General features: G+C 35.2%; 1 protein-coding gene and 1 long non-coding RNA gene across 10 annotated transcripts in view; both read right to left on the bottom strand.

Moving 5' to 3' along the window:
* LOC311432904 overlaps positions 1-15619 on the bottom strand; it is a 587624-nt gene that overhangs the window by 464440 nt on the left and 107565 nt on the right. The window lies entirely within an intron of this gene.
* Positions 1-15619, bottom strand: part of CDH10 (cadherin 10) — a 111758-nt gene that overhangs the window by 21218 nt on the left and 74921 nt on the right. For all 9 annotated transcript variants that reach the window (XM_084510291.1, XM_084510296.1, XM_084510290.1 and 6 more), the window contains 4 exons: positions 12253-12372; positions 11465-11632; positions 6188-6375; positions 3064-3317 (listed from right to left, as the gene is read on the bottom strand). In XM_084510291.1, coding sequence (XP_084366417.1) covers positions 3064-3317; positions 6188-6375; positions 11465-11632; positions 12253-12372 — 730 coding nt within the window. The remainder of the gene's footprint in view (positions 1-3063; positions 3318-6187; positions 6376-11464; positions 11633-12252; positions 12373-15619) is intronic.

Raw genomic sequence — 15619 nt, forward strand, 5'->3', positions numbered from 1 at the left:
GCCCGTTAGCCAATTGCTCACCCATCGTATGATGTTTTTATTTAGCTGTATGGTGGACATTTTGTCCAGTAGGATCCTATGGGAAACCGTGTCAAAAGCCTTGCTGAAGTCCAAAAAAATCACATCAGCTGGTATCCCTTGGTCCACCATATGGGTGATCTTATCATAAAAGGAAATCAGGTTAGTTAGGCAGGACCTACCCTTCATAAACCCATGCTGGCTGGGACCAATGACTGCTTTGTCCCCCAGGTGCGCCTCAATAAGTTTGAGAACCAACTTCTCCATGATTTTACCAGGCACTGACGTGAGACTGACAGGCCTGTAATTGCTAGGGTCTTCTTTCTGACCCTTCTTGAAAATCGGCACAACATTTGCCAGCTTCCAGTCTACCGGGACCTCTCCAAATTCCCAGGATCGTTGAAAAATAATTGAGAGAGGTTCCGCGATGACATCCGCCAGCTCTTTAAGCACCCGGGAATGAATCCCATCCGGACCCATGGACTTGTAGGGATCCAGGTGGAGCAGCAAATCCTGCACACGTTCAGGGTCGGTTGGGAGTTTGTCATCCCCACCGTCCCGGTCCTCCAGCTCAGGGCACCCTGGGTCCCGAAGCCCATCATCGGCATTGAAGACAGAGGCAAAGAAGGCGTTAAGAGTCTCTGCTTTGCCTTTTTACTTACAGTATTTAACTGGATTAAGCCAAATGAAAAAAAATGTAATATAAAAATAATGCCTGTAACATTTTGGTGGGTTTTGTTTGTTCAATTCACAATAAAATAAATATATAAAAACAATGAAGCAACAAACTAGCTAATACCAAAATGAATACAAAAAAATCCCAAAAAAGTTAGAATAGCCAAAAAAAAAAACGTGAAACTGCAGGAAAGACTTGCTCAAATGTTTTTACTTGCTTATGTATACATAACAACTAAGTTACAAGTTACCTGAACAAATCTATTTTTCAGATAATTTATATTTAGGACTATTTGGCCCATATGATAAATAAGTGATTTTACTTCATCCATGGGACGAACTTCAGTGAGGAAAATAGCTTATTTAGATAGCAGTCTAACTAACAGTTTTTCAACAGGCAATAATCACTTCTCTGTCTAACAAAACCTATGCCACATTGTCTCATTAAAAATTCTGTACCATTTCATATTTGGTTGGCAAATGCTAATGAAATTATTAGTTTCAGAAAAAAAAAACAAAACTCCCTATTTATTGAATAGAAATTAAGAAATATTGCAACAAGAAGCTGCAGGCACTGCAGGAGTTCTAACTTACCTAGAATTTTAATACACAGAAGCTAATATTTGAAAAGGAACAGGTAAAAATAATAATAATAAATAAACAAAAGTTAAAAATCAGAACCAATTCTAAAACCTGAAGTTGTGATTTTTTTGTTGTTGTTTGTTTAACAATAGTATTAAAGTATTAAATTAATAGTATTAAATTGCTCAAATTTCAAAGTAATATGACAACTTCAAAATAATTTAGTTTAAATGTTACCTGTTCACTTATGGGGTGAACACATATTTCTTTGTATTTAATTTTGATGTTGTAAGAAGTAAAAGCTTATGAAAACTTATTCTAGCTAATTATTATTTTAGTGAGTATATAATGTTGCTTTGGAAGTTGAGGGATAGAGCCAATATTGCAGAGAAAAATTTGATCTATGGGGTGCAAGTTCTTTTAAGGTACTTAAGACCTTCTCTGAAGGCCTTCAACTAGGTAGCATTGAATGAAAGCTAAAAAAAAAATAAAAATGACTGAGCTGTATGTGAAGCAAATTATCACGTATAATTTTTTTTCCTTTTGTTTTTTAATGAACTAAGTCTAAATAATCCCCGTTTTTTGTTGTTGTTGTTTTTTTCAAGACATTTATTTGCCTTTTTTATTTGCTATACCTGCCTCTTCACAGTTATGTGAAACATCAACTGGACACAGAAAAAATATATAGAATAGTATTTAAATTGCTAGTCTGCGTAAATGATACTGATGAGAGAAATACCTGCCACAGTCCTTCAAATCATCATGTGTGTCAGAAACAAAAAGGAAAAACACCAAGTCTGTTCTTTTTCTAGTCATGACTATGCAAACATAACTGCTAAAAATGCCAGTTGTCTCACGCAATTAGAGTGGATAAAGATGCAATGCTAAGGTATTTATATATTCTTAAATTTTAGAGGCTTGGTGTTTTCATCTGCTATCTTTTCTATACATGCAAATAACCACAGGAGAAAATTAGATTCAATTTCAATTCCTAATCCAGTTTTACCACCTGGGCCTCATTAAGAAGCATGTGGCAATTGATTTCAAAGTCAGTAAATAAAGTTCTTTTGCTAAAATGTATTTTTTGTACTTTGTTGGGTATTTCACAGTGACATAACCAACTTGGCCATCTTTGTCTTACCTGTTTCTTAAATCTTATGCATTGTAGCATAAGAAAAGCAGAAGAAAACCAAGTGCTGTTTAATACATTCAGCTAGATGTTATCTAGCTGATATTATTTAGCTAGATATTATCTAGCTGATATTATCAACTGAATGCATCAAGCAATATACACATAAAAGATTTTATTTTTTTTTTAATATTACTCTTTAATGTCTAATTCCTTCGGGTATTTGAGCACACGCCAAGACAATTTTATCCTGTGTAGCTGTCACACTGGCAGCAGAAGCTCCAACCAGAGCAGGATGAGATTGGCACTGCATACTTTCCAGGAGTGTTGGAAGGAAGAATTTAAAATTCTGTCCCCTTCCTGGCCCAAAGAATGGTTTGTCACATTTTCATATTCTGAAGTAACAGGCAGTCCTGAAGAGCCTACTTGAAATCAGTGTGTAATTTTATAAGTTTTCTGATATTTGAAGTACTAAAAAGCATTTCTTATGTGTCTTGTGTAAATTGAATGGCTGTTCCCTGAGGTGTTCTGAGGCTTACAGATAGCACTATTCTCAACACTGTCTATCACTTGTACATTAGTAAACAGGAGAAAAAGCATAATCACCTTCTTACTATTTCTCTTAATTTCTTTATCAAATTATGCAAATGGTGTATTACCTTATGGGGCTTGAAGCTGAATCAGGATCCCGTGCCATTACCGTTCCTATTATTGTCCCCAACTCGATATCTTCATGCACCTCAAAAAGGTAAGAAGATCTGCTGAAGACAGGAGGTTCATCCACATCTTCTACAGAGATTTTCACGATAGTTGTATCTTTAAAAGGCCCAAGATAATAGAAGCGTGGATCCACATGGGTATTCTCAGCTTCTACTTTCAATGTATAAAGCCTTCTTGTCTCATAGTCCAGTGGCTAAAAATGAAGATGATGATAAACTATTAAATTACATTATGTATGAACAGATATTGACCTATATACATAATGGAAAATGAGAAGGACTCAAGTCTTGTCAGATCTTGTTCTGGGTTCTGGGAACCCTATTATGGTTCAAATTTTATGTGGACATAAAGACCAATTTCTCTAGTAGGAAACTTCCAGTGTCTTTAAGGGGAGTTTCTGTTCCTCCATATTACCTGAATTAACATAGTACCAATCACAAAAAGATATTCAGTGCAAATTTACTGATTATTTGGTTAGCTTTGTAGCTCTTTCACAAGCGTAAGGATATGAAATAATCATGTAAGTATTTAAAATATTTGAAATACAGACTGGACATATTGAAATTGCAGAACAAGGTGCATAATAATTTTTTCAGGAAATACTTTAAATGTACTCAAAACTGCCTGAGTATCCCTATTGTCAAACAAATGTAGCTGGCCTTCAATATCATCAATATGTTTGTGTTTGTTTGCTCATTATTTTTAAGGGAGGGGGAACTGTCAAAATTCTCTATATGTAGTAAGCTTAATCTTGTTCCTTTTCATTTAATTTCATTGATCAAACATCAGAGATTTTCTTTTTGCAAAATAGATTTGACATTTTTGTCAGCATTTTCTTTTTAAAATGGAAAGAGAAAAGGTTCAGGGTTATAATTAGAAACCTCAGTGGGTACAAAAGAACCCTTATTTCTTCAAATATTTCTAACTGTCATAGATGTAAAGTGTTAGCTACTTAATGATACTGAGGAAATGACCAAGCTGAGAATTTACCTTTTTGACACAAAGAAGACATCTTTAATTCCCCCCAGATCTCAGGGAGATATCGAACTAGTCATTTTCATTCATCAAAATCGGTGGTAGAAGACTTGTGCCTTTGTTTTTAATTATTTTTCTCTGCTGCTTTTAAATACAAATTCTTGTTCATGCAAGATGCCAGAATGACTGACTAGAAGTTTAAATTTTCGGTATAAGAGCAGAAGGATGCAGTCCAGACAATGAATTCTAGTCTCACACTTGTTTTAAAACACAGTCAGAGCAGAAGGCAGAATATCTATGAATATAGCCAGGAATTGCAACACTGTGGTGCTATCTGAACTATCTGAAGCTCTCTGAACAGTGTTGCTATATGAGACTATTGGTGTGTCTATAAAGTGCAGCATGCTGCTATTAAGGGATGCGATCTTCAAGTCTAAAGGCAAAGAATCCATGTTAATCCTACTTTTGTTCTAATTAGCAGGCTTAATTTGTCAGATGGTGCATCACACAGATGTATCTACCGTGCTACTAGTACATTCAAGTACAGTTTGGACATCTCTTCAGGCTACACCACAAAACATTGATATGAAATGTGTGAATTATAAGGGTATTCCAACACATTGCAAGTACTGAACATATGTAGAAAAGCTCCTAAGTTCTTTTGCAGATGGTGTTACACTGAGACTTAGTAACTGAAGGGCTAGGTAAATGAACACCAGTTACTTGTAGTTATTCACCATTGAAAACAGAAATCACAATCAAAGTGGCTAAATAATAAATAAATGATGAATAATTTCATAAAAGAACAAACTGAGCATGGTATCTCCTTCCTTGCTAGTCAATACTAGCTAGTCTGTGAGATCTGAATGATAAGCTACTTATTTATCAATGAGAAAACATCCTGAAAATTTTAGAGTGTGTCAGATTGCTAATAACAAAATGAGAGGATCTTGTTCATTATTACTTATTGGTGACACTTTTGGAGCTGCTGTCTTACAACATGAATTTTTTATGCTTGATGTAATTATTAGACTGTTGGTTTTTTTCAAGACTATATTGATTTAATATAATGGAAGTCTGCATGGAAAACCTCAAGCAAGCAAGAAGGGAATAGCTCAAGAGAAGCCTTTGCAAACTTCTATGAAAAGGAAAAATATCTGGCCCCTGCCTTGGTGTTTCCATACTTTCCCAGATAAACTACAATGCTGACAATGAAGAATATAGAGTTCAAAAGGGAACTCAATGTCATCTTTGCAGAATTTATCTTTACCTTGGTTGCCATTATCAAGAGAGATATTGCAGAGAAAGAGGTAGTGGTATAGTAGTGTTTAATTTGTTATACTATGCTTAAGGTGATTTATTTAAAAAGCTAATATAAGCAATAGTTTGTGTTAGAAGTGCTCCCTAGACTTTTTAGAAATGCTCACAATCCCAAAGAAAAGGACTGGGGGACTTCTGGAAGGGAAAATGTTGAGGAGCAAGAGAATGGCATTTCAAACTTTGAGATCTTAAACCTTTGAAAGTGCTTCGAGATGAAAAACAGGGCAGAACTAAAGCTAGCTCTGAAACAAAAACACCATCATTATGCACTGCTTATGTCTGTACCAGCTGACCTGTTGGAAATACAAGCAAAACAATATAGCTTGTGACAGCTTACATGGGTGTATTTGTGTTTTGACAATCATTGGTCTCCTAATTTGACTCTGTGTGGATGAAAATCTAAATAAAGAAAGCCCAAGTCTCTCTATAATGAGTGAACTGTGCATCGTTTGCAGAAGAAAATAGGTTGCATGAATACTGAACAAATCTGTATTTGAAGTCACAGAGATACTAACATTGGGGATGGTCCATTTTTTGCACAATTGGCTAATGCTTTAAACCTACTCTGTAGCTTGGAGATATTGCTGCCACCTGTTATTTCTAGTTCACCTTGAAAGGAAATAGTATTGTTCAGTCACCAATGAGGGATGCTTGCAAGTGCTAAGCAGTTAGAATTGCCATCACATGATCCAAGCACATTTTTACAATGAATATTTGTACCATAACATTGACAATAAAATTGCTTAGTGATTTTTTTTGATTAGACACCTTTCGCACAGTTATGATGCCTTCCTGAGTGTCCTTCTGTGTCACGATATCAAACATATCTGTCCCATCACCATCTATAATTCTGTACTCTACTTCTGCATTTTTTCCAGTGTCTGCATCAGTGGCTTTGACGCTGCCAATGGCTGTCCCAACTGGGGAGGATTCAGGAATGCGGAGGTGGATGGTACCTGTCAAAGAAATGAAGAACTGCTCAGGAGCCCCACAAGCATTACACAAGCTTTACACAAGCCACTACACAAGCATTAAGTAATGTCTGTGTCACACAATAGCTGATTACATATTTTTGTGTATCTTTTATTCTAGAGATTTTCCCTTTTAATATAGATGGGGTGGGCAAAATATGAGGCAGAGAACTATGCACGAAAAAAGTTTAGGTAAAAGAGTGAAAAAAAACGTAGAAAAACAAAATCATAGAAAAATAGGATTTAAAAGCCCTTCTATATTCCTATCCCAAAGAAGGACCAACTATATCTATCTGTACTTTTCCCTAAATTCTCCATCCAACTATAAGAAGCAGATTGAAATTTCAGTCAGATATAATATTAAATAAATAAAGGGAAAGGTTCTTGAAAATCCACAAGCAGAAAGTGTGCCTACACTTGTTAAAGCAGTAATTCATGCTTGATTAAGACTCATGAACACTGCAATTTTGGTTTTGTCTTTCTTCCTCTGGCTCAGTTGCATCTGTTTATTGTGATTTCATAGTGCAGATAAAAAACACAGGAGTAAAACTGTCCTCATTCAGAAATGCTGCAATAAATTAAAATAAATACCTTACTCTACATTTTAGTATTCTATGTCTTAGCCATCCTGTTAAACTGTAAATAAGGATTGAGATCTCTGATCCCATCCATCAGAACGTAGGGTAGCAAAAGATGTGTGACACATTAACACACTAAGAATTCTCAAAAAAGGATTTTAAAATGAATACAGATATAGCTGCCATTCCAATGCAAATGTTAGGCCATCTAAGCTCTACTGAAAAACATTTTCTTTTCTGCCCTTATTGAAGTGTTTCTAGATTTGTTGTTTTACTTAAACACCTCATGAGCTAAGTAAAGTGAGTTAGAAAGAAAATTCAGTTAACAGTAATACAAAAGTGGAAGTGATAAAGGCTGGTACCATCAACAGAAAAAAGGAATAGGCTACCCAAAAGGCAGCACATACATACCTAGTTACAGATAAGAAGTGCAGAAAAATTCATAAAGGAAGTTAATAGTTTCGTGTGATCAGAAAGAATAATGGGGAGAGAGTAGTAGCAACATGACCTTATCATATATTCAGGAAGACACAGGTGGGGATTATAAGTGTCTTTTAACGGAGTATGTTGTCAGGCAACTAGAGAATGACAGAGGGACTGTTTTTGGTTTTGAGGAGACATGGTGAAAAAATAAAACAATGCCCCATTATTCACTAGTAAGTTTAAGAGTTTCTCGCATTCTGTGGAACTATTTTTCTGTGCCATTATTTTGTTGTTTTAAAACCTAAAAAAAAAAAAAAAACACCAACAATTTTAAAAAAATAAAAAAATAAACATTCCCATATAACTTATTTATTAAATATTATTAAATATGGAAGGGAAAAGAGTAAAATTGAATTTCTTAGTATTTCATCATTTTTTTATATAAAACTGATAAACAACAGCAGAATTAATACTTTACTACCATATATACTCCATATTCTATTTATAATGAATTTATTTTCATGCAGTTACATTTTTGGTGTTTCAATCAAGTGTTTATCTTGCATTTGCTCTGACATTTTTCATTACCTTTCTCTAAAACCTAAATCTGTGTACTTTGCTACATTAGTATATAATCTCTGTGTAATCTGTTAATGTTAAAAAAAGAAGAAAAAGTAGCTGCTGCTCCCATTTAAAATTTTTTTAGTACTATGTCGGACTATGTTGAAAGACTACTTTTTTTTTTTTTCAATTAATATTTATACGTTATAATTAGTTTTATGGCATGTCAACTATTCTCTGATTTTTATTTTTTTTATTATTATTATTTATTTATTTATTTGGGTGCTTTAAACCACAACCCAAAGCTGTGCCTTGTGGACACTACTATCCCACTGCAATACCTAACTCATTTATTTATCTAGAAAGTGCTAAGAACTCATAACCTCAAGTAATAATAAGGCAGTGGAAATAAAGAATAAAAATAACCAGAAATCTATCATCTGAAAGACTATTTTAATTTTATGGTTTAATTGAAATCTCTACCATGGTATGTGATACTCCCTTTTATTATTTTTGTCACTGAAGACTATAAATCATTTGACTACATACGGGATGCAATGCAAGTTAAAGCACCAGATCAGAATATAAACTAGAAAAACTAGCATTATTCTTGCAAAACTCCTCTGTAAATCCTTTTTCTCTCATAGCTTTTTCCCCAAGGAGAGTCATGTACTGTTTGCATTTTCTCCACTGAGTGATGAAGAAAAGTGGAAGTTAGGTGGAAGATTTAGTCTACAAACTTGTGTCACTAAGTCATGAAAAATAAAAGAGCAACCTCATTCACATTTATCCCTCTTCCCATTTGCTCTGGAACAGTGTAAAGGTAAGTATTTTTACAGAGCAATATAGGCTCTATACAGGAGCTCTTACAGGAGATGTGGGCTGCCATGAGTTTCAGCCACATTCATGTTCTGAAGTCCATAAACCATTTTGAAAAATAAGAGTCAGACTCCAAAAATGAGCTGACTTATCCTAAAATAATTAACTCAAGGCAGTACATAGCTCTATTTGTAAAATAGAGAATGAAAATATTGATCTACAAAAATCAAGAAAATAAAAATATAATTCTAAAACACAGTACTTACCAAACAATTTTATTCCCAAAATCTTTTCCATCTGAACCCAGGATATTGTTTGTATTTTACTTTAAATATTTTATTTTATTTTACTTTACTTTTATTTTCTCTTCTTTTATTTTCCATTTAGCATATGTCAATACAATGTCCTTAATTCTGAAAATTCCTGAAAGTATGACAACTGAAGCAGAGATGCAAAATCTAAGGTCTTTGATGGCTTTTGTGTACAGAACCTCGATAAAATGTTCAATTTCATTACGTTTACTCAGAGGAACAGTTACTGATGTAACTGTAACCTGGTTTTCAGGTGATCTTTAAGAGAAGAAAAATATTCTGAAGAGACCCTGCTCTCCCTAAATCACAGAGGAATCAATGGTATGTTTTTTGTTTTTGTTTGTTTGTTTAGAAAAACAAAACAAAAGTGGAATTTTTCACAATTCAACTATGAATTTCCTTGTAAGAGAAGTTTTATCTGTCCTTTGATTAATATATAGCTGTAGTGTGCTGCTCAGTCCTGTGAAAATCTAAGGAAACTTTTAATATTTTTCCTGGTAGCTTATAAATCTGATAAATCCTTTATCAATAGGACAGAATAATTTAACTTAGTAAGTACCAATTCCAGTAGTTTCCTAAAACTCTGTGAAAATCAGGAATCATTATAATGCCTCTTTGCGTTTTTAGATTAAATATAAAGATTTTTTAAAGGTCAATAGCTTTTTGTTTGTTTTTAATTTCAAACAACTTTTAAAATTACATTCATCTTTATAAATGTTTTAGATTTCATTTCCAGTGAAACATATGTAGCATGAGTATCAGTGGAGAGCAAAGAGAAAACCAAATAAAACAAAACAACATAAAAATGCCAACCATCAGAGTAAGACTTAAAACTTCTTTAAAGCAAAGGTCCTATCTGATTTACACTGACAACAGAAAAATGCACAGATATTTCTGGAACAGCAGAATGCCATCTCAATCCAATGAATATGATATTGGACTGCCATCTAAATCATATAAAAACAGTGTAGAAAGTTGAATAAGCCATTCTAGTTATTAATTTCACGTGGTGTTGAAGAAACGAGAAAAAAAAAAATGAAGAGCGTAACAATGCATAGCTTATATGCTGTCCTAAGTAAAACTGTTAAAATTAGCTTTTCCATAAAGCTTTGAACATGCAACATCTTTGAAAAGTCATCCTAAATTTCTCCAGAGAGCAGTAAGTAAAACAGCATTCCTCACTTACACAGCACTGGAATTACCATAATCCTACATATATAAATGTAAACTAAAAATGTAATAAATCAAAACAATGTGAAATTACAAAGGGACTTAAAATGACAAATTAACACTAAATTCTGTCCAGAACAGGGCCTGTGGAGAAATGCTCAAACTGTAAATACTCAATTGCTCATGATTTTTCTGTTTTGAGAGTATATGAAATCACATGCTGGTAAACATCTCAGCTAAATGCATATATATTAACAACAAAATTACATTGAACAAAATTAGGTACTCCATTTGTGCTATAAAGAACATGCTTAAATCAGAATCATTTGAAACTGGTTCTGTTATTATGAGTCTGAAGGCTGATCATCAGTAACTACTGGATTTACTGGAGTTGTACTCCAGTTTAGTGGATTCAGAATAAAACCTGTACTGTGAGGATGATACAAATCTTTTAGCTATTATGTCCAAACCATCTTACAAATATTATGACTTCAGTACACACAAAATGTTTCAAACATATTTAAAATGCTTAAACTTTACCACGTATCTAGTTACATAAAATTTCTGTACTATGTAGAGACTGATAATGTTTTCATATTTTACTTTGAGATTAAAATGTCTTGATAACTGTGCTATCAGAAGTTTAAAAAAAAAAGTATAAAAGCCTTTGGTAAACATTAAATGCCATTTACTTCACTTTGAGAAATCTTTTATCTATCAGAATTTGTAGCACTAACTGGAAAAGTACAAATCTGCTTGTTTTCCTTCAAGTAATTTATTTTCCAAGTTCTTCATGATTAAATATTTAAGCAGATAAAACAGTTCAAACATTTCTGCATACCTACAATTACTACATGTTTTGTTTTCCAATGGGGGAGTGTCTAGGAATTAAGCAATAGGTAAGGGGAAAGAAATACATTGCTCTAATGCTCTTATGATTTCACCTCCAACTGCCTCCCATAGTACTGGAAGGTATCCCAGGTCTTCTGTAGTTATAGTTGATCATGTAACTGTTTTCCTAACAAACAAATACTGTAACATTTAATATTCTGCTTTAATAATAGTGAATAAATCAGTACATAAGCCTTTTTGTTGTTGTTGTTCATGTGTGCCCTGTAATCTAGATTTACTCTAAATTAAACCAGATGGTGATTGCTAAACTCTTTAGTTTGAACCTCTTAGAGTGCAGGACAACTATTAAATGCAGCTTACTCTGGGGGAATCGAGGTGGATTGTCGTTGACATCAGTCAAAGTGATGTTCACAGTGGTGGTCCCTGATAATCCACCCATCTGGCCTCCCATGTCCTTTGCCTGGATAACAACTTGGTACTGCTCCCTGTTCTCTCTGTTCATGTTTGGCAAAGCAGTCCTGATGATGCCTTAAATAAAGAACAAACAAAATTGTTAATTGTGCCTTTATTTTTAATGTGCAGCTATCTGCTGAGTCTTTTTTTTTTTTTTTTTTGTATTAGTCTGTGAAATGTATTCCTAAAGTATTCATTTCATGCTTTAAAGTACAAAATTTTGTTCATGAGCTTTATAAACAGTCTTCAGAACAGTCTGTTTGTTATAAAAAAGATTAGTTCTTCAGTTTACATTTCATGCTAAAAATGATTCAAGATATTTATGCAAGACAAGGTTTGTGGGTGGAAAAAACACCTTTTATTAGTCTAACTAGAACCACTAAGAATAAAAGAACAACATTTTCTAGGACACAAACCTTTCATCATGCCTTTATCAAAAATATTCTTACTTAGAACTTTACACTGTCTTAGCTATTTCAATTATTCCACTGCAACAATACTTCTACTTCATAGTGTCAGCTGTAATAACTCTTAGTTTTTATTTTTATTTATTACAAGAACTACAAATTATGAGGGAAAAAGCAAGAAATATTATTTCATTTCAGTTAGCTTTTAAATTTTTTTTTAGGTGATCTGAGATTTTTAAAATGAAAGAGCAAGCTTACAGTAAATGGAAATAATGACAATTTCCTGACCTGTTTCTGGTTCCACGGAGAAATATGGCTGCCCCTGAAGTATGCTGTAAATGACTCTGGCACTGTTTCCATAGGAAGGGTCATCGGCATCAGTAGCTGTGACTTGCACCACAGAAGTACCTGAAGCATCCAAAGTCAATTTAGTTTCAGATAGTACTAAATGGAGGTCCAACAACATTAATTTCTGATTGATCAGAACCCAAAGAAAGTTTCAGCTAATGATGACTGGATTTTTCAAGCATATTTATTATCTTACAGTCAACTTTAGATACTCTCTTCCCTGTTTGGGGTCTCATTCTACACAAATTGAACCTAAACTTCCATAATTCCACAATAATTAAGGCCTAATCAGTAACGGTAAACAATACATGTAGCAGTGGTTGAGCTGATTTTATCCCTACATTTTATCATGTGTTCATATTTATGTACTCACTTCTTTTCAGAGGACAGTACATCTCTGCTTTCAATTACCCAGAACAGTTATTGTTTTGTTTTGTCATGTTTTCATACAATGATGCCAATGTGATATACAAAAATCTCAGAATTGGAGAAATATGTATTACAAGGGTGGACCATTCTGTGGATAAGGAATTGTCTCAAAGGTTGCACTCAGAGAGTTGTGGTCAGTGGATCCATGTCCAGGTGGAGGCCAGTGACAAGTGGTGTCCCTCAGGGGTATGTTTTGGGACCAGTTCTGTTTAGTATCTTTATCAGTGACATAGACAGTGGGATTTAGCACACCCTCAGCAAGTTTGCAGACAACACCAAGCTGAGAAGTACAGTCAATACAACAGAAGGAAGGGATGCCATCCAAAGGGACCTGGACAAGCTTAAGAATTGGGTCCACGTGAACCTAATGAGGTTCAATAAGTCTAAGTGCAGGGTGCTGCACCTGGGTCAGCGCAATACCAACCATTAGGACAGACTGGGAAAAGAACTCATCGAGAGCAGCCCTGCAGAGAAGGACTTGGGGGTTCTGATGGATGAAAAGCTCAACATGAACCAGCAATGCAAGCTTGCAGCCCAGAAGGTCCAGAAGCTGTATATGCCCCATTCCTGGAGGCATTCAAGATCAGGTTGGATGAGGCCTTGGACATCCTGATCTAGTGGGTGGAATCCCTGCCCATGGCAGGGGGATTGGAACTAGATGATCTTTAAGCTCCCTCCCAACCCACGCTGTTCTATGATCCTATGATTCTATGACAGCTATCATAATAGCATGAGTAGAAAACCTTACATGTATGTTGCAAACATGAACGGTGATATTTTGGAGTGTACTGGGTCTGGCTGGAATGTTAACTTTCCTGGCAGCAGCCCATTCAGTGCCGTACTCTGTACTTGTAGCTGGAACAGCAGTGTTATCACACCAGTGTTGTGTCTACTGCTGAGCAGCAGTGGCACAGCATTGGGCCTTTCTCTAACCCTCCTAGGGGGTGGGCAAAAAAGTGAGGAGAGAAACATCACTAGGGCAGCTGACCTAAACCAATCAAAGGGATATTCCATACCATGTGGTGTCACACTCAGCAATAAAAGGTGGAAACAGGAAGAAGAGGGGGGGGTGGGCTCTCGTTGAGAAGACGTCGGTCCTCCTCTCGAACACCGGCTGCGTGCGTTGAGGCCTTGCTTCAAGGACGTGGTCAATCATCGCTCATTTGTGGGAAGTAGAGAGTAATTTCTTTCCTCTGCACTTCCATATAGCTTTCATTTATTTTGTTTGTTTGTTTTCCTCCCTTTTTCCCCTTTCCCTTTTATTTCCCCTTAGTTAAATTGTTTAGTTCATGGTAGTCTTTATTTAATTATTATAATTATTTCCCTTTAATTAAATTATCCTTATCTCAACCCGTGAGTTGTTCTTTGCTTTACTTCTCCCCCTCCTTATCTAAAGGAGGGGGAGTGAGAGAGCGGTTGTGGGGTTTAGCTGCCCAGCACGGTAAAACCACCACATGGAGCTACTATTGCAACTTTGTTATTTTCTGTTCTTTTATATTTCATTTATATGGTCAACTATGTATTAGTTATATATATAGTTATTAATAGGAAGTAAATTGTATCATATTTTTATTTCATTTTTATTTAAAAAAATCTACTTCAACATATCATTTGGAAGAAAACTGAAGAGCATGTTTAGTAACATTAAAATAAATAAATGGAATAAAATTTCCTTTTGCGATGTAATAATGTCTCTAATAGCTCCCCCTCAATTATGAATGTCAAAATGCATATACAGTATATTACTTCATGCTATTTTAACACACATACACGAAGCAAGAAACAAATCATATCAGCTATCCTGTTCTCTAGATTACTCTCTAGAGTAATCACACATACAGACCCACATACACACCCAATAAAATATATCAGACACTGCTTCCAAAAAGAGATTTGATCCAATTCCCGTCACACAGTGATTTACTCCATCGGCTGTGCTCAGGGTAATGTACACCTCATCACCCCAAAGCAGAAAGGATGAACTATGCTTTTACTATTGCCTCAGCTCCTTGGCTTTTGCTGTCCAGCCACCAGGCAGGTAGTGGCAGGAAAACAGCAAGGGCACGGCTTCATTTCTGCCTGCCATTCAGGGTACAGAAGTCACCACTTTAGTCATAGCCCTTATTCACAGAGGCAGAGAGACATGCTTTCTATGCATCCACAGAGGGATCAGTGATTCCTACATGAAACCTGACAGAAACCATGCAAAGAATCAATCAGGAAGAGCGTATTAGACTGGGAGCCCTTCCAGCAAACAGTATGACCAGTGCCACACATTATTTGTTCTGGGCTGCAGTCACATCACTGTGTGTCCTCTTTGCTCAGTCTCCCAATAGGCTGGTCACTCCAGATAATCAACATGCAGAGATCAGTTTGAAATTACCAACCATGCTGATTCTTCTTTACCTGCACATTTATCTGTTTTGACACAAACTATTTTCTGCAGCACTCATATTTGAAAATACACTGTAAATGAATAGTGCAATGCTACTTAGCCTTTTCCCAGAATTCTTCAATTTTTTGCAACTGTTTACTTCTGACCTGTAGCCCATTTTAATGTATTTCAAGAATATTACCCTGTATCATGCTTTGTGTTTCAAATTTTTGTAGCCCTGTCCTCTTTAGAGGAAAAATACCACATATATTTCTGGTGTATTGTGGTGGTTTTACTGTGCTGGGCAGCTAAACCCCACAACCGCTCTCTCACTCCCCCTCCTTTAGATAAGGAGGGGGAGAAGTAAAGCAAAGAACAACTCACGGGTTGAGATAAGGATAATTTAATTAAAGGGAAATAATTATAATAATTAAATAAAGACTACCATGAACTAAACAATTTAGCTAAGGGGAAATAAAAGGGAAAGGGGAAAAAGGGAGGAAA

This window comes from Aythya ferina, assembly GCF_964211825.1.
Source record: "Aythya ferina genome assembly, chromosome: 2".
In the NCBI taxonomy this organism is placed as follows: Eukaryota; Metazoa; Chordata; class Aves; order Anseriformes; family Anatidae; genus Aythya; species Aythya ferina.